The sequence below is a fragment of the Chrysemys picta genome, chromosome 21, assembly GCF_011386835.1.
Source record: "Chrysemys picta bellii isolate R12L10 chromosome 21, ASM1138683v2, whole genome shotgun sequence".
Taxonomy (NCBI): domain Eukaryota; kingdom Metazoa; phylum Chordata; order Testudines; family Emydidae; genus Chrysemys; species Chrysemys picta.
Window position 1 is genome coordinate 18393685 of NC_088811.1, and position 19046 is coordinate 18412730.

Sequence of the window (19046 nt, forward strand, 5' to 3'; positions counted from 1 at the left end):
GGGCCCAGCCTTGTTGGGGTTTACGAGGACTCTGCCACACAGGAGAGTGGAAGGGTAGCCCTTGAGGTCAGGCAGGCCAGAAGGGAGTGGGAGCGAGGACTCTGATCCTTTCACTAGCCCACTTCACCAGTCATGTATAAGCCAGGAAAGTTCCCCACAATAATAGGACCATTCCCCCACTTACATTAGTAAGACAAGGGACACAGAGGGCCTTGCTTTCCTCCCTTTATTATCTGGAGTGGGATTGGTCATTTGCCAGACCGAGGCAGTTACCAGCCCTGCTCACAGCAGCTCACATGGCAGCTAGGAGAAGGAGATCTGAATTGAGCACCTAGTGGCTGCAGGCCCTAGAGGGGAAGGGGCAGGGGACAGGAAAATGCAGGATGGGTCTGACCTTCAGCTTCATCCTTCGGGAACATTAATGCGACTCTTCTACTCATGCCGTTCTGACCCTGAGGCCCAGTCTTCATTTAGGCAGGCTCGGATGCTCCATGTGGCCCAGGCCAGGACCTTATAGCCATGAATACATACATGCACATGCCTCTCCTCAAACAGGAGACTTCTTCCAGAGGAAAGAGGGCTGCTTCTTCCCTTATCCTCCTGCTCCCACCCCTAGAATTGTTAATACAAATGGGCCATAACTGACCTCTTGTTCATGGATCCCTTCTTACAGAGAGGGGATCAAGGATAACTTCAGTGCTGCTAGCATAATGTATTCTACTTTATTCAATCAGTCCAATAATGTTACAAGACATTTCCATTGTAGTCTGACCTACAGAACTAACATGTCTGACTCATACAGGTTAGGGGGGGAATAATCAGATACTCGTTAATCTAGAACAGCCACAGCCAGAATCGCTATTCCTGCTCCCCAGGGCTGCAACAGAATTACAGAAATGTGTGTTGAGTTGGGGGATAACACACCCTTTGAGATCACACCTACCAGTCCGGCATCGCATCTTCAGAGCTGACTCCTTGAAATGGAAGAGGAATTTCAATAGTTTCTCGCTAGAACAGTTTTGATGACAGTTTAGCGCACTGGGGAGCTCAGTTTGCCTACAGAACAGGTACAGGCCAGGTAATGGCAGGGCAGCTTCCCTTTAACACCTGACACCAGATAAAGGACATCTGGTCCCCAGTTTGAGTAGTGAGAAGCAAGTCTGCCACTTGGCTACATGCCGACATTTAGGATGTTTCAGGGGGGTTTCCTAAAAAAAACATGTCTGGAAAGACTTCCCGGGATTAAAGAGTTAATTGACAGTTCTAAAGAAGTCTGACAGTTTCTGTGCATTTACTTGTATTTTAAATCAGCGTGGACAGTAAACAGGTACCAAAAGCAAAGAAGGTTAAGTTACCACCACATCTAAGGAGAAGGAGATTGACTGTCTGTGCCCCCAACTGTACCACAAGACCCCGTATCAATTAAATGAAAAATGAACTGAAAATTCTAGCATCACCTCGAGTGTCCAAGAACCCAAGTGTCAAAGATAAAACCTTGCCAGACATCAATAAATATGCAGTTAAAACACATTTAAGAAGCAAGTGTGGAAGGAGGGGAATCTTCACTCACACAATACTTAAAATATTTGCTCCAGGTAGTTTGAGTCATTATCATATATTCCAGCAGTGACCATCCCCAGCTACCAAGACTTCATAGCAAAGAAAAGGGAGGCTGGTCAACTTTTGGGAATAATATAGGTCAGCATGAAGTTTTAAGGCATGTAAAGAGAGTTATTGGGTTTCATTCTCACATACCATTGGTTGAATCAAGTGTCCGTTTCAAATGCTGTCCCTTGGATTTCAGTTTAAAAATCTATGGTGAGGCTAAGACAAGACGACATCTGTGGGCAGATTTTCTTGTGACTTTTTCCCTGCAGACAACCCTGTGAGGTATAGGCTTTCGAAAACATTAACAGCAGCTGTACGTGCACCTGCCGAGTAGCCACACACGTACTGTCCCCTTTAGGACAAGAGGGAGAGAATATGTTTTTTTGGTATCTTCATCGTCACACACCCAAACCCACTTACCCCGTCAGCAACAATAGGGAGGTTTTCTGGGCATTCAGTCCAGGTGAGGTGACTGGGTTCCCAAAAGTAAATGGTATCATAATATGTGCCTGGACTTTCATTATGTACATTGGAGTTAGTATATACCCAGCAGTTCTCCCCTCCCAACACATAGATTCTCCTCTCCCACTGCACCACACCAGCACCAGCAATTCCTCTTGGCAACTCTGGAACAACAACATCCTCGTCCATTCTGCCATCCTCGCTGATGAAGAAACACAGAGCAGAGCCACAGATAACTCCTGGAGAAGGAGACCTGACAGGAAGGTGTCTCATTCTTTCCTTGGAATAGCCACCAATGACATAGATCCCATTATTCATGGGGACAGCACCTGCAGAGCAGCACGCTACAGCCAGAGGAACCTGTGTCCATATGCCAGAGTTAACGTCATAAATCAGAACTCCCTTATACATCTCTGGAAACAAGTAGTTTTTTCTCTCTCCACCTATTAAGTAAAGTTTGTCCTTGAGCGTAGCAGAGGCAGAACAGCTCAGCGCTAATGGCAGCCTAGAGATGGGAGTCCAGGTCTTCTCCATCAAGTCAAAGCACTCTGCAGAATCAAGGTAATCTTCAAACCCACCACAGCCTCCCAAAGCATAAAGCTTCTGGTTACAAGCTAAAAACCCATGTGAAGCACGAGGTACTGACATGGGAGGCAGATGTAACCACCGGCCTTTAAAGAAATCATATTTGTGAAGGGCAGCCGAGTGAGATTTGTCCCTAAGGGTGCCTCCGGATACATACAGCTTGTCACCCACTGCCACGCAGGCTGGAGAGTAGAGGGAATTCAAAGCCGGCAGCTTTTCCCAGTTCTCTTTTCGAGGGTCAAAATAGCACACATGGAATTCCTCATTTTCCATCCATTTGCTTATCCACCTGGACAGACTCACGCACACAATACACTCGTTATACATTCCCTGCCTGAGTGCCCTAGAATCAAACGGTCCATCTTTACTGTCCAGCTTCTCCTGCCACATCTGAACATCCAGACAGTGTTCCCAGTCTGACTGGACCTCCCGGACCTCATCCTGGCTAAGGAGCGGGAAGCGGATGTGCTTCATCAGCTCACCAATGAGAAGGCTATGCTCAGTTGTTTGAAACCTCACCCAGCGTTTCACAGCCTGGTAGATAACCAGCTCAGAAGCGACCATGAGGCCATCCAGAGAGATTATGCTGACCAGAGTGCTGAGGTCCAGATGTAAGAAGTCATCCTCCTCGGAGAGGTGCCCAAAGTTTGTGGTAACGAGGTTCATGGAGACACCAAGCAGAGCTTGATCATTGTGTGCGTAAGCCAGCGCATAATACACAAGGCAGTTCTCAATGGAGACATGCTTCACAAGGAACCTGGTAGGAATAACCAGAGATTGGAACGTTACTGGGTAGATCATAAGTGAGAGACATTTACCTCTGTATCTGAAATTGGGGCAATTGGAGTAAGACATCCTTGATGTGTCACCAGCAATAAGCTTCACTGATGAAAGGGCTGGCTTCACAGCCCTGGAGACTAGAGACAGCGCATGCTTCCTTCTCCCACCAGCCCCTACCAGTTTGTGATGGAGGAAGCTGTTGCAGATAGGGGAATACTGGCTCAGTCTGGAAGCCTGGGGATCCCGAGGCCAGCCACTGTTTGTGAGGGAGCAGCATTTCCTGCTGCAGATGCGGCTAATTTGCCCTGCTCACCCCCACCCACTGGAGAGCAGCACGAGGAGCTGCAGTCACCCATCTCAGCAGAAGAGCCTGCCATGGTTTTGAGCTGTAGATCCTTCTCCCTGCCCCCAGCATGTGCAGGCTGTAGGAATGGGACCCCGACATTTCTGTAGTTTCTCCCACATTTCATTTTAAACCCAACCTCCCTGGGAGGAGGGAAGGGGTCATTTCTGGGGGCCAGGACACGGAAATAAAGCCAAGGGATTAATAGAAAATATGAAAGACTTTTTTAAAAACAGGGAAAGGGGGAGAGCAGGTCTATTGGTAAATAAGGTAATGAAACCAATGCCGGTTCACAAATTCAGCCATACAAGATGCATTACTGAACTAGTGGAACATTTGAACTGGTCGTCGTGGTTGTTATCAGACTTCAGATACAGTCTGTAGTTACTGGAACCAGCCTGACATTGAAGGCCACATACATGTGTAACCCACACACCTCCTGGGCAGGGCGTCTGTCCCATCTAGTGACACCGCCAGTGAGAGAGAGAGATGAATGAGTCTGCTCTGCAGCCTTAGCTAACAGCCATATGGCCTTTAGCTCAGGCATTTAGCTCAGAGGTCCCACCCCGTCTGCCGCCAACCAGGTGTTCCACATGCATTACCCTCCCTCTGACCCCAAGGCCAAATCTAAGGCTAGTTGGTTCTGTTGTATTACCTGGAGCAGATCTCCAGCAGGGGGAGAACCTGAAGCCTGCTGGCTGCTACAAACACCCCCTGGGCAGACTCTTTCGTAAGAGAGATCTCTCCCATGTACAAATAGTTCAGCATGGTTTGCACAATGGAAGAGGCCATGTCCTGAAGCACAACTTCTCCATCTTGGGATTCCTTGAACGAGCTGGTAAAGATGCCCTTGAAGTAAGGGCTGACAGCTGCCATCAGCAACCTATGGGGATAGGGAAATAGTATTAATGGAGCAGAGACCAGCTACAGTTCTACCTCCCTCAGGGGGCTCTGACCTCCTTAGCGCTCAGGCAGAGCGGACCAAGACCTGATCAGATTTTGGAAAGGAGACGTCCAAGGAAAGGCCAGCAGTCTGCAGGAAGTGGTATTATTGGCTCAGTAAGAGTCACCCTCTTCAAGCAAGTATTGCAGCATGGTGTGACAGCGTACTGTAACTGTTGAAGGTGGAGACAAACATTGAGCTAATGAAAGAACCCCTAACACTTTGATTACCTAATAGAGTCCCACTCTGGTGCACAATACAACACGAGGCTAACTAATCACGAGGAGAGAGAAAGTAATATAGATCAAACATTTTCACTTTGGTAAGAGGTTAACATTGGGATCTCAGAATAAAATTAAGATATACTAAACAACCCAGTCCTAGTATTAGGAATCTAGAAGAAAAAGATGATCAGCAAAGTTAACAATTTACATTAGTCAAAGCTGAATGGGGAACTTTAGAGGGACCTAACAAAACTACATGATGGGCAACTGTCAAGGCTGCTTCCCCACTCTGAACTTTAGGGTACAAATGTAGGGGCCTGCATGAAAACTTCTAAGCTTAACTACCAGCTTAGATCTGGTCCGCTGCCACCACTCCCAAAATGCTAATTCCCTTCCCTGGGTAGCCTTGAGAGACTCTTCACCAATTCCCTGGTGAATACAGATCCAAACCCCTTGGATCTTAAAACAAGGAGAAATTAACCATTCCCCCTCCTCCCTTCCACCAACTCCTGGTGGATCAAGATCCAACCCCCTTGGATCTAAAAACAAGGAAAATCAATCAGGTTCTTAAAAAGAAGGCTTTTAATTAAAGAAAAGGTAAAAATCATCTCTGTAAAATCAGGATGGAAAATAACTTTACAGGGTAATCAAACTTAAAGAGCCCAGAGGAATCCCCCTCTAGCCTTAGGTTCAAAGTTACAGCAAACAGAGGTAAACACCCTAGTAAAAGGTACATTTACAAGTTGAAAAAACAAAGATAAAAACTAACACGCCTTGCCTGGCTGTTTACTTACAAGTTTGAAATATGAGAGACTTGTTCAGAAAGATTTGGAGACCCTGGATTGATGTCTGGTCCCTCTCAGTCCCAAGAGCAAACAACACCCAAAACAAAGAGCACAAACAAAAGCCCCCCGCCAAAGATTTGAAAGTATCTTGTCCCCTTATTGGTCCTTTGGGTCAGGTGTCAGCCAGGTTACCTGAGCTTCTTAACCCTTTACAGGGGAAAGGATTTTGGAGTCTCTGGCCAGGAGGGATTTTATAGTACTGTACACAGGAGAGCTGTTACCCTTCCCTTTATAGTTATGACAGCAACACAATAGATTCTTCAGTGTTGATAAATGCAAAGCAATACCAATTGGAAGGAATATAAAGGCTGCTAGGTCAGGGTAGACGCCAACCTTGGATGAAAAGAGTTCCTCTATCAATAGATTATTCCAAGGTTAATTTTTTTTAAACTAAGACAAAAACAAAGGAAAACCACATACATATTTTCCTCTGAAGTATCCACTGTTGGCAACTGCAAGAACAGGGGACTGGACTAATAGACTGACCACTGGTCTGATCCATTCTGACAATTCCTATGTTAACCCAGCAGCACTGGCAAAGTTTAAAGTTGTGCTGTTATCTGCTGCCCTCATAATTCTGTTACAGCAGTGACACCTGCTCTGTCTGTGCTGAGAACTGACACGGTGTTCTTGTACTATGAAGCTGTGTTCTACATCAGAGTCTACATTGCCCAGCAATGCAATGCAATACCTGTACTCCATGACTGTCTAAAACGTATGCCTAGGTGAATTGTATGCAGTGGTGTTGTAGCCATGTCGAGGGGAGTTGGTAAATTGAACTCAGGTCAGGAAATGTAGAATTAAGGTCTTGGCTGACAAAGGACAGCCAACTGTGAGTGGGATGCAGTGGAGGGAGAGGGGAATGATGTGCCAGTGCTTGGCTCCCTTTTGATAAAAGTGCTTTTGTTACACACAGACTCAGTGCTTGTCCGTGAGGAAATACTGTCTCATGGTGGGGCCCAGAGGTGGTGGTAAGTTTTCCCAGATTACTGGGTGGGGATCTCAAGCCAGTTCCATGTTGTAGTACAAGAGGAATCCCTGAACCTGGCCCTCATTGCTGCCAACGTCACCTGGCAGAAGGGTTACAAGTGTTAGGTAGTGTAGGGCCAAGAACCAGTCTGTGCAGGACCCCACCAGAAATACACCTAAGTGAGGGTTCCCCATTTACAGTTGGGCTTGATAGAATAAAAATGGTGAACTATTTAATGTGCAGCGTTAAATTTTATATTTTAAAAATCAAGACATCATGCAAGACCGACTCAAATGACCTACAGAATGTAAGTATATGACCTTTATCAACCAAACTTGTAATGTCATAAAAAACCCACCTTGAAATACTTACCTGTGACACGGGAACCTTTTTCCTTCAGCAACTATGGTGGCATCACAGAGCAGTTGGTCCTGGTACAGCTGCCTTAAACCTGTAGGAATGGGGAAGCCAAGACAAGGCTGCTGTTAGAGACGGCACAGAAACATCCAGGGGAGAGAGTGCTGTCTGAAGGCCCTTAACACATACTGTTACCTTGGGGCAGCTACACTGATGGGTGGAAAGAGCCTGCTTCATGGGTGATTGAATGCCACGCTCAGCTGGTTAGGGGATTATGGGAAGTAGTTCAGATGAGTAATTTAAGACACTACTGGCCTGGGGTCCACTACAACAAACTCACCACCACTGGCATCAACGCTCCCCCTTGCTGTCCGACTCAGAGTGACAGTGGCTGACTGGGCAATGGAGAATGGGCTGCTGGTGCACTAGGTCATATGAGGGATCTTGCCTAGTTGTCACCTCTACTGTTCCTGCTCTAGATGGTCACAGAGGCCTTTGGTCTGCAGGGCTCCCAAGTAGTCATCTTTTGCCAGCACTTAAGATAAACAGAAGAGGTATTTGCCCTCATGGCAGTTGATGGGGGAATGTTTGCAGGCCTGACTGTTCATCTTTCATGGAGCATCCCATGGAACGTTGCCCAAATGTCAGACAGGACCTGTTCTACATCGGGTCAGACTGGAAAGCCGCAAACTTACCCTTTCTCGTGAAGTACTCCAGTGGATTCGGTGCATTTGCTGTGTTTTCCTCCCAGCCTTCCCACTCTGGTGCACAATCCATGTTCCAAGCCACTAAAAACCAGATTCAGTAATCAGAGGGTGGCTTTCAGGATCCTGGGTGTCACTAGCCAGTCCTGCCATTTAAGAAAGGATAAGAAGTTGGTAACTAATTACCAGAGAAAACTGGTTTCATAGCCGTTCCCAGATCTCCCTTGGGAGCAAAGTTTTCCTTAGACAGTGGAGCTGACCTCAGCCAACATTTTCAGCAGGACCCCCTGGTTTTGTCCAGTCTTAGATTCAGAGATGCCAAGGCCAGAAGGGACATCTCTAGAACTGCAGAGTTCCCCCAGCGCCAAGTGCCGTCAATGGGAACTGCAGGGCACAGCAATTCTGGAAGTCAAGCCTAAGCAGTTTCAACATGGGCACCCCAAAAATATACAAGAGTCAAGGCAGTCCAGACCAGTGGTTGTTTTGGCCTTGGTTTCTACACCAATTACAGTCCTAGGACAGTAACAAAAACCCAGAGCAAACTCCCCTGCCAAAACCAACATGCAGAGCCCAAAACACTGCTACAGAGGCTTGTCTGTAACTGGATCAGTCTCGCATACAACCACAAACACCAGCAACACTAGAAGGGTTCGTGTCCCTGCACACACAGGTATTTTCTGTTACTAGGACAAGGAATTTCCTGGTTGGCTGGGGATGAAAAGTGCTCATCCAGCAGCAGGTTAGCTCAGCTCTAATTAGCTCCTTCCTGCACTGTACGAGCACTTCAATCCTTAGTGGTTTGTATTTGCTCAGCAACCCTGGGGGCATTATCCCCATCCTGCAGAAGGGCAAGAGAGACATGGAGAATGAAGTGATTTTCCCAACATCACACAGGACATATGTGGCAGAGGCAAGAATCAAACCCATATTTTAGAAGCCCCAGGCTAATACCCTCCCCCCGCACCATCCTGCAGAGAGAGGAGAGAAGGTTCATCATCTCAGGGTATCACAGAAAGCAGCTGTTTTTCTCCTGATCCCCCCCAAAGCAGCAGACTGGCTCACTTCCTAACGCTGTAGCTCTACCTGAAGCCACCCATCCTTCCTCTGCATTCAAGCTAGCATGGCCCCTTCAAACAAGGAAAAGGGGGGCACACTCTTCTCGTGTGTCAGCACCTTGACTGGAGGGAAGGTAAAGTACAGGGCCCAGCACAGCCCCCTTTGCTAGCTGGGCTCAGGCAGATCCTAAGCCTTTCTTTCAGGGGCCAGCAAGAGCTATTCCTCCTGCCTTGTCTCTACCTCCTTGCAAGTCAGTGAGTTGTGTAAAGCATGGCTTTTCTGGGCCCCAATGGAGAGAGAACCCAGAGCTCCTCCCCTAGGAAAGCCAGCTAGACTCTGCTGCCTCCTTTTAAAATCCCTTCTTCCTAACAAGCCCCAGCTGGCAGGTCCTCCCTCCAGGGTTAGCAGCATTGGTATTTTCAATCAGCAAAAAGTCTCTTCCCTTTCCCAGGCTTTCAGCCTTCCTTGGCCAGCTGGGTGTGCAGGTGGCACTTCCCATCCCAGGAGACTGAGGGGAGCTCCCTAGCACCCAGTCTCGCTCTTTAGAGACCCTCTCTAGCCACATGGACAGGAGTCAGAGGACAGCTAGGGAGGGCAATAAAGCCACCACCGGATTGAGGACACACTTCTCCAGACTCATGTGTGTGCAAGACAGAGGCCAAGGGAGAACTTCCCTCTGCCCTGCCCACAGGTCTAACTTTCCTTGTGCTGCAGATTCAATCAAAGGAGGCCAACTGCAAAAATGTTTCATGGGGTTAATATATAGACACACCCTCCCCCACCCCTCAGGGCCTCAGCACCAATCTCCTACCTGAGCCACCAGCAGCCACTAATCATCACAGCTACTAAGGAGCCATGCAGGTGTAACCCATGTTCTGTACATATAAGACTAGGCCCTGCCCCGCCCTATGCAGGAACCAATCAGAACCGTGGCCATGCTGGCCGCTCCACCTTTGCAGCAGCCATCCCAAGGGTTACACCAGCCGCGCTCACAATTCTTTGCCTTCCGAGTTCTGATTGGGCAGGAAGAGGCATCTTGGTTGGAAGCAGGGAATGCTGCTGCCCTGTCCTGCAGCCCCAGCGTGGGAGGGACAGACAACAGCTGTTCCCAGGTCTCAGCCTAGGTCCATCTCCAGACAGCAGGCGTGTCAGCCCTCAGAGGGATGGGAGCAGGGGCCTGAGTGGATGGGAAGTGCAGTGGCAAAAGCCCCTGGGGAAAAAAAAGGAGTCACCGGGCAAATGAAAAGTAGTCTCCTCTTGAGGGGAGATTCCAGGAGGGGATGGGAGGTCCCCAAGTTGAGAAAGAGGAAACAGTGAGGAGGGAGCTGTGAGCCTTTCTGTGCCCCAAGGGAGCTGAGTAAAACCTCCATCCACCCTGTGCATTTAGGCCCTGGCCTAACAACAGAGAACACCCTTAAATAAGGCGGGTGAACACTAAGGAGGGAGAAGAGCTACTGAAGCTAAAGGACAATGCTGGCACATGAGGAAATGGGGATAAGCTGGCCCTGGATATATGTTTTCTGGGAATTAGAGGAGGGAAGTTCTGGAACAGCTTCGCAGTAGGAACATTGGGGACAAACCCCCAAGGCTCTTGATGAGTAGTGCTGGCACATCATGGATTTTGCTGAACAAAACATTTCATTCAACCTGAAACAAAATTTGTGTTTCTATTTTGGGCATTTTAACAAAAGCAAAGGAGACCTCGATTCACCAGTCAGGGGAGGAGAAGATGGTGGCTTCCTTGTAACTTTTATGCTAGTGGTTAGAGTACTTCCTTGGGATGCAGGAGACCTGGGTTCAAATCCCAGCTCTGTCTGATGTTCAAGTCCATGCACCACATGTATTTCCTACATTAGCAGGGAAGCACCCTAATCACTGGGTTATGGATATGCTGGGCCAGGGTTTTCTCAGTCTCTCCTATTGAAGTGGGTCCATTGTACACATAAATACATACATATTCAGTAGAGACTCACTCTGTAGTCTGGTGGTTATGATACTTCCTGGGGAGATAGGACACCCAGGGTCTGTTCCAGCTTATATTTAATTATTTATACATAGTTGAACTACAACAACAAGAGAGACTGAGAGAGACCTGCCATAGAATATCTTTGTATCCCCTCCAAACTTTTTGTATTTTCATAGATTCCATCACTGTAACTGGATGTTCTATGCATCCAATCTTTTTCTGAATCCATCATACACTTGTCCTCATATCTTGTGGCAATGAGTTCCACAGGCTAACTGTGTTGTGTTAAAATGTAACCTGGGTCTCTGGTGCTAGTTCAGTTACTTGAAGACAGATATAGCACCTAGCATTGCTTTTAGTTGGGCATTCTGGTCACAGCAAAGTGTTGGCTAGCTTAGTCAGGGCACCCATGTGGGTGGTGAGAGAACCACCTCCATATCTACCCCACAGCAGGGGGAGGAAGGATTTAAACCCAGGCTTCTTACATCCTAGGGGAGTGCTCTAACCACTGGGCTAAAGGTTATAAGCCAGGTGCCACCTTTTCCCAACCATCTTTTGTGTGGGTTTAGATGTGCTCTGAGCACATCTACCAGATCAGGGCCTGAAGGCAAGATAGGCAGGCGAGTGCCTAGTTTGTGAATTCCACTGGGGCTTAGGCACGGGTTAATCTCTGAGTTGCTGGGTGGTGTTAGGTTTAGATGGCTAAGCGCCTGCCCAGCTGCTGAAATTTAGACACCTTGGAGACTTTAAGGGTGGAAACTTCAGGCACCTAGGTACTTTAGGAGTCTTCAGGATTAGGCAGAAGCTGTATGGTGGCACCAAAATGCTGGATTTAGGTGCGTAAAGTGGCCCCCTTGTGAACCTTGCCCAGTATCCAAAGAACATGTAAGATATCAGAACTGGCACTTTAATCTATATACTTGTAATGTAAAATCATTGCTGATGGGAAGTGCAGAATGGAGTCAATGGACTCTGACTCCGAAAGAGATTTGGGACTAGTGGAGGAACTTGAGCCCCAAGGTGACGCAGTGGCCTAAAGAGCTTATGTGATCCTGAGATGCCTAAAAAGAGGAATCTCCAGTAGGTGTGGAAAGGTTATTTTACTTCCACCTTTGGCACTGGTGCAACTGCTGCTGGAATATTGTGTCCACTTTTGGTGTCCATAATTCAAGAAGGATGTTGATAAACTGGAGCAGGTTCAGAGAAGAGCCCCAAGAATGATTAAAGGATTAGAAAACCTGCCTGATAGTGACAGACTCAAAGAGCTCAGTCTATTTAGCTTAACAAACAGAAGGTTAAGGGGTGACTTGATCACAGTCTATAAATATCTGCCCGGGGAACAAATATTTAATAATGCGCTCTTCAGTCTAGCAGAGAAAGGTGTAACACGATCCAATGGCTGGAAGTTGAAGCCAGACAAATTCAGACTGGAAATAAGGTGTACATTTTTGACAGTGAGGCTAATTAAATATTGAAACAATCTACCAGTGTATAAATTCGGATGATTGAAAATAAGAGAAATGTAAAAAAAAAAAAAAATCATGTTTACCAACCAATAAAATTCTCACGTTTACCAGCTGTTTAAGGGGGCACCCCACAGGACCAGAGACACCAGTCTATATCAGTGCACATTGAAGAAAACCCCGAGTGTCAGAGGAAAAAAGACAAAGTACTTTATAAATAACAGATTGGTCAGCTATACTGCTGTTACCCTCTGATGCACCCCAGGATAGCAATCCCAAACACATATGCACCTACGCACCCCGAAGCAAGACATGCAGGTAGGTTGTCAATCAAAACATATAATAACCATGAACTGATTAAGTCAGCAATCGATTAAAAAACCATGATAAGTCTGCACAGCAGATGTGTAGTAGCGTCCCTGAGTAGCTGCACACACCCAAACTATGTGCGCGCGCGCACACACACACACACACACCCACAAAGGAACACTGAGTTTAGGGAGCAGAACCAGGAAATAGAACAGGAAGCAGGAAGCCAACTCACAAATCGATCAGTACAATTTCCTTCCCTTCTCCCCAGAAGTTCAGCAGTGGCCGGCCAGAGGCTCCAGGTGATCCTGGCAACGTAGGTTACACCTTTGATTCAGCTCCAAGCATGGATGCTGTTGCAGTGGCACAACTTCCCCAGTTGGCCACATGACATCATCTCGCACAGAAAGAGCGTCCGTTCCCCTCTCCGTTCCCTGTTCAGTAGGGTAAGCCGTGTATCTTGATCAGGGGTCTCAAACTCAATTTACCTTAGGGTCAGTGCCAGTCCTCAAATCCTCCCAGCAGGCCAATAATGTCACTCATGCCGCCCAGAACCCACCCCCCCAAAACTCTGCCCCCCAAAAGAAACTCCGCCCCCACCTGCCTAAGGCTCTGGGAGGGAGTTTGGGTGGGGGAGGAGGTCTGCGGTAGGGGATTGGGGTGCAGGCTCTGGGAGGGAGTTTGGGTGCAGAACGGGTTAGAGGTTGGGCTCTGGGAGGGAGTTTGGGTGGGGGAGGAGGTCTGCGGTAGGGGATTGGGGTGCAGGCTCTGGGAGGGAGTTTGGGTGCAGAACGGGTTAGAGGTTGGGCTCTGGGAGGGAGTTTGGGTGGGGGAGGAGGTCTGCGGTAGGGGATTGGGGTGCAGGCTCTGGGAGGGAGTTTGGGTGCAGAACGGGTTAGAGGTTGGGCTCTGGGAGTGAGTTTGGGTGGAGGAGGAGGTCTGCAGTAGGGGTTGGGGTGCAGGCTCTGGGAGGGAGTTTGGGTGCAGAACGGGTTAGAGGTTGGGCTCTGGGAGGGAGTTTGGGTGGGGGAGGAGGTCTGCGGTAGGGGATTGGGGTGCAGGCTCTGGGAAGGAGTTTGGGTGCAGAACGGGTTAGAGGTTGGGCTCTGGGAGGGAGTTTGGGTGGGGGAGGAGGTCTGCGGTAGGGGATTGGGGTGCAGGCTCTGGGAGGGAGTTTGGGTGCAGAACGGGTTAGAGGTTGGGCTCTGGGAGGGAGTTTGGGTGGGGGAGGAGGTCTGCGGTAGGGGTTGGGGTGCAGGCTCTGGGAGGGAGTTTGGGTGCAGAACGGGTTAGAGGTTGGGCTCTGGGAGGGAGTTTGGGTGGGGGAGGAGGTCTGCGGTAGGGGATTGGGGTGCAGGCTCTGGGAAGGAGTTTGGGTGCAGAATGGGTTAGAGGTTGGGCTCTGGGAGTGAGTTTGGGTGGGGGAGGAGGTCTGCGGTAGGGATTGGGGTGCAGGCTCTGGGAGGGAGTTTGGGTGCAGAACGGGTTAGAGGTTGGGCTCTGGGAGTGAGTTTGGGTGGGGGAGGAGGTCTGCGGTAGGGATTGGGGTGCAGGCTCTGGGAGGGAGTTTGGGTGCAGAACAGGTTAGAGGTTGGGCTCTGGGAGGGAGTTTGGGTGGGGGAGGAGGTCTGCGGTAGGGGATTGGGGTGCAGGCTCTGGGAGGGAGTTTGGGTGGCGGAGGAGGTCTGCGGTAGGGGTTGGGGTGCAGGCTCTGGGAGGGAGTTTGGATGCAGAACGGGTTAGAGGTTGGGCTCTGGGAGGGAGTTTGGGTGGGGGAGGAGGTCTGCGGTAGGGGATTGGGGTGCAGGCTCTGGGAGGGAGTTTGGGTGGGGGAGGAGGTCTGCGGTAGGGATTGGGGTGCAGGCTCTGGGAGGGAGTTTGGGTGCAGAACGGGTTAGAGGTTGGGCTCTGGGAGGGAGTTTGGGTGGGGGAGGAGGTCTGCGGTAGGGATTGGGGTGCAGGCTCTGGGAGGGAGTTTGGGTGCAGAACGGGTTAGAAGTTGGGCTCTGGGAGGGAGTTTGGGTGGGGGAGGAGGTCTGCGGTAGGGATTGGGGTGCAGGCTCTGGGAGGGAGTTTGGGTGCAGAACGGGTTAGAGGTTGGGCTCTGGGAGGGAGTTTGGGTGGGGGAGGAGGTCTGCGGTAGGGGATTGGGGTGCAGGCTCTGGGAGGGAGTTTGAGTGCAGAACGGGTTAGAAGTTGGGCTCTGGGAGGGAGTTTGGGTGGGGGAGGAGGTCTGCGGTAGGGATTGGGGTGCAGGCTCTGGGAGGGAGTTTGGGTGGGGGAGGAGGTCTGCGGTAGGGGATTGGGGTGCAGGCTCTGGGAGGGAGTTTGGGTGCAGAACGGGTTAGAAGTTGGGCTCTGGGAGGGAGTTTGGGTGGGGGAGGAGGTCTGCGGTAGGGGATTGGGGTGCAGGCTCTGGGAGGGAGTTTGGGTGCAGAACGGGTTAGAAGTTGGGCTCTGGGAGGGAGTTTGGGTGGGGGAGGAGGTCTGCGGTAGGGGATTGGGGTGCAGGCTCTGGGAGGGAGTTTGAGTGCAGAACGGGTTAGAAGTTGGGCTCTGGGAGGGAGTTTGGGTGGGGGAGGAGGTCTGCGGTAGGGATTGGGGTGCAGGCTCTGGGAGGGAGTTTGGGTGGGGGAGGAGGTCTGCGGTAGGGGATTGGGGTGCAGGCTCTGGGAGGGAGTTTGGGTGCAGAACGGGTTAGAAGTTGGGCTCTGGGAGGGAGTTTGGGTGGGGGAGGAGGTCTGCGGTAGGGGATTGGGGTGCAGGCTCTGGGAGGGAGTTTGGGTGCAGAACGGGTTAGAAGTTGGGCTCTGGGAGGGAGTTTGGGTGGGGGAGGAGGTCTGCGGTAGGGATTGGGGTGCAGGCTCTGGGAGGGAGTTTGGGTGGGGGAGGAGGTCTGCGGTAGGGGTTGGGGTGCAGGCTCTGGGAGGGAGTTTGGGTGGGGGAGGAGGTCTGCGGTAGGGGATTGGGGTGCAGGCTCTGGGAGGGAGTTTGGATGCAGAACGGGTTAAAGGTTGGGCTCTGGGAGGGAGTTTGGGTGGAGGAGGAGGTCTGCGGTAGGGGATTGGGGTGCAGGCTCTGGGAGGGAGTTTGGGTGGGGTAGGGGCCGGCAGACACATGGAGCGAGCAGGCAGCGCAGGCTGTGCTGCCAGGGCCCCAGGCCATTGTAAATCGCCTGGGGGGGAGCACCCAGGGGTGGCAGGTGGGGCCAAGGGAAAGACCCAGCCCCAAAACTGCTAGAGCCCTGCAGGCCACATTGGGGAGGTTCTTGGGCTGCATATGGCCCACGGGCCGTGAGTTTGAGACCCCTGATCTTGGTGGTTAACAACACATGCTAAGTGCACTTGGCACGCTCCCTACCCTGCAAGATCACTGCACAAGTAGCCTTTTTTGAATCCCGTTGAGCCGCAGTTAGCCGGGTAATTATCCAAAGCGAGAATTCTGGAGCACGCCCAAGACTTTTCTGGTGCCGTGGAGGAACTAATTCCCCCTGCTGTTACTCACCCCTTCTTGTCAACTGTCTGAAATGGGCCACCCTCATTACCACTACAAAAGTGATTTTTCCTCCCTTGGTATTCTACTGTTAATTGAATTGTCTCGTTAGCACTGACCTCCCCCCCCCACCCTTGGTAAGGCAACTCCCATCTTTTCATGTGCTGTATATTTATACCTGCTACTGTATTTTCCACTCCATGCATCTGATGAAGTGGGTTCTAGCCCACGAAAGCTTATGCCCAAATAAATGTGTTAGTCTCGAAGGCGCCACAAGGACTCCTCGTTGTTTGAATGGGTCTCAGGTGCTCACCAGAATAGCTGAGGGGTTAAGGCAGTGAACATAAATTCTCATGGGGGTGGGTCTGTGTGGGTTTGAACCCCCTTTCTGGTAAGGTTGTGCTGACTGCTGCCTCCTTTTGACCAGCTGATGCAAAAGTTCAGGCTGCTGCTTCTCTTTAACATAGCATGCTGCACCCCCCTAAAAACCAACATCTCCTTGTTTGGCTAGAAACTGCCCAGGCGCCAGTGAGATTTGAACCCATGACCCCTGGTTTACAAGACCAGTGCTCTGACCCCTGAGCTACGGCACAAGCTGTTGCCTTTCTCCTCACACATGCACATAAGTGATGCTGTGCCTGCCTGGGCCACTTCCTACCGCCCAACTATTGTCTGTGGCAAGGAGGTGTGAAGAGTCTTCTCACCACTGGGCACTTTGGTGTGGCCTGGCAGCTCTTTTCCCGATACATTAGAGACTTTACGGTGGCACAGCTGCGCCGCTGCGAGCTCTCTACTGTAGCCGCTCTACGCCAACGGGAGACTCTCCCTCCGACTTAATGAATCCACCCCCAGCGAGCGGCGCTAGCTATGGCGACGGGAGAAGATCTCCTGCCAACATAGCGCTGTCCATACCGGCACTTCGGTCGGTGGCACTTATGTTGCTCAGGAGAGTGGCTTAGTCACATCCCTGTGGTAGTGCTGACATAGCCTTAGGGTGGCAGCTGTCTCCTCCTGTGAGTCGGCCAGGTCAGTTCCCAGTCTGTCCCATCGGGGTAATCCAAAAACAACCCAAGGGGAATTAACACAAACAACCTGAGTTCCATGACAAAGAGAAGGAAATCTCTCTCTCTGACGGTGTGTCCAAAGCAGTTGTTAGGTGAGATCCTGCCTTCTCTCAGCCCTTTCCTCAGGCACTGCAAGTTGCATGTCTGCTCTGCTCCCTTTTAACTCCTACTCCAACGTGTGCGTCTCTTGCAGGTCCAGTGGGGCAGGACTGGCCGAGCCCAGAGCAGCTCCTGAGACCCTCCTTGCACAGTGTGGGGTTTGTAGACCTCATCACAATATCTCACCTCACCATCATTGCCTGTGGGCCACAAGACCTACCCATGCACATGGCCTCATCAATGGAGGAGCAGTGCACGGAACACAGAGCTGGGTCTATTCCATCGTTAATTGAGTTACTCCATGGGAATGACAGGTGACGATATCGATATTCACCCAGAGCCTTCTTAGGGACCGAGCCTGGGGAGAAACTGCAAGTTCTGAATAGGCAATTGATTGAATTGTCCTTGAATCATAGAATCATAGAATACCAGGGTTGGAAGGGACCTCAGGAGGTCATCTAGTCCAACCCCCTGCTCAAAGCAGGACCAATCCCCAACTACATCATCCCAGCCAGGGCTTTGTCAAGCCTGACATTAAAAACCTCTAAGGATGGAGATTCCACCACCTCCCTAGGTAACCCATTCCAGTGCTTCACCACCCTCCTAGGGAAAAAGTTTTTCCTAATATCCAACCTAAACCTCCCCCACTGCAACTTGAGACCATTACTCCTTGTTCAGTCATCTGGTACCACTGAGAACAGTCTAGATCCATCCTCTTTGGAACCCCCCTTCAGGTAGTTGAAGGCTGCTATCAAATCCCCCCTCATTCTTCTCTTCTGCAGACTAAACAATCCCAGTTCCCACAGCCTCTCCTCATAACTCATGTGCTCCAGCCCCCTAATCATTTTTGTTGCCCTCCGCTGGACTCTCTCCAATTTTTCCACATCCTTCTTGTAGTGTGGGGCCCAAAACTGGACCCAGTACTCCAGGTGAGGCCTCACCAATGTCGAATAGAGGGGAACGATCACGTCCCTCGATCTGCTGGCAATGCTCCTACCTATACAGCCCAAAATGCCGTTAACCTTCTTGGCAACAAGGGCACACTGTTGATTCATATTCTGCTGCTCTATTCTCATTAAATTCCTGGGTAATCTGTTTCTTTACAATATGATTCATTCCCACTAAGGACTTCAAATTTTTAGACATCACATGACTCCTTTTTCCCACACAGAGGATCCTAAACCTGAAGTAAACCCATCCCACAAATATGCCCCATCTACTTTGTTAGAGTAACCCAAAGAAGCACCCTTAACACCTCAACCTTAACTGGGGATGGTGCCCTGATCCAGCCCATTGCTTTCAGCTCGCTTCCCACCCCTCCTGCGTTCTGTCCCCCATGCCCTGCTCCTGCCCCCATGGGCCTGTGGGGCGGCACCTGACCTATCCCCATCCTGTTCCCTCACTGCGACCTTCCTCTACCGCTCTTGCAAGAATGGGCTGTATGGGCCCCAAGGCACGTTTTGCGAGCATGCCTGAATTCGCAGATGCTATGAAAACAACCACTTTCATTGAATCCCCAGTAAATGGCGTTACGCACCTCAGGCCTCTGCGGGGCTTGCTGCAGAATGAACAGGCCAACGCCTCTGTGTACTCCGGGTCCCCGTGACATCATCCAGTCCAACCACAGCGTCTGATGCGGTATGTCCCACCGGATCCCCGTTTGCGTGGCTGCCCTCGATCCAAACTGTTCATCATAAATAAACCAAACATGCCTCCAAACGTATTCTGTGCCCCCCCCCGGTTATATCCTGATTATTACTATGCCTGGTGAAGACT

At 50.3% G+C, this 19046-nt stretch overlaps 1 protein-coding gene across 5 annotated transcripts; it reads right to left on the reverse strand.

Moving 5' to 3' along the window:
• Positions 1-705: 705 nt before the first annotated feature.
• LOC135976973 (kelch-like protein 26) lies at positions 706-9801 on the reverse strand. 5 transcript variants are annotated; one of them, XM_065575214.1, is made up of 5 exons: positions 9689-9801; positions 7813-7967; positions 7133-7211; positions 4434-4661; positions 706-3412 (listed from the first exon to the last, which is right to left on the reverse strand). In XM_065575214.1, exons 2-5 carry the CDS (start codon positions 7892-7894, stop codon positions 1963-1965), a joined length of 1839 nt encoding a protein of 612 aa, XP_065431286.1. In that variant the 5' UTR covers positions 7895-7967; positions 9689-9801; the 3' UTR covers positions 706-1962. The 5 variants fall into 5 exon arrangements, with proteins under 5 accessions (XP_065431286.1, XP_065431285.1, XP_065431287.1 ...); XM_065575213.1 differs by lacking the exon at positions 9689-9801 and adding an exon at positions 8905-9582; XM_065575215.1 differs by lacking the exon at positions 9689-9801 and adding an exon at positions 9118-9581.
• Positions 9802-19046: the final 9245 nt, after the last annotated feature.

What these genes read in the sequence shown, in the direction of transcription:
- LOC135976973 (XM_065575214.1), bottom strand. Translation starts at nt 7,894, where the DNA reads ATGGATTGTGCACCAGAGTGGGAAGGCTGGGAGGAAAACACAGCAAAT. An exon ending in AAAAGGTTCCCGTGTCACAG is followed by an intron (nt 4,662 to 7,132) that starts GTAAGTATTTCA and finishes CTATCCCCATAG; the next exon opens with GTTGCTGATGGCAGCTGTCA. An exon ending in CTGCTGGAGATCTGCTCCAG is followed by an intron (nt 3,413 to 4,433) that starts GTAATACAACAG and finishes TATTCCTACCAG; the next exon opens with GTTCCTTGTGAAGCATGTCT.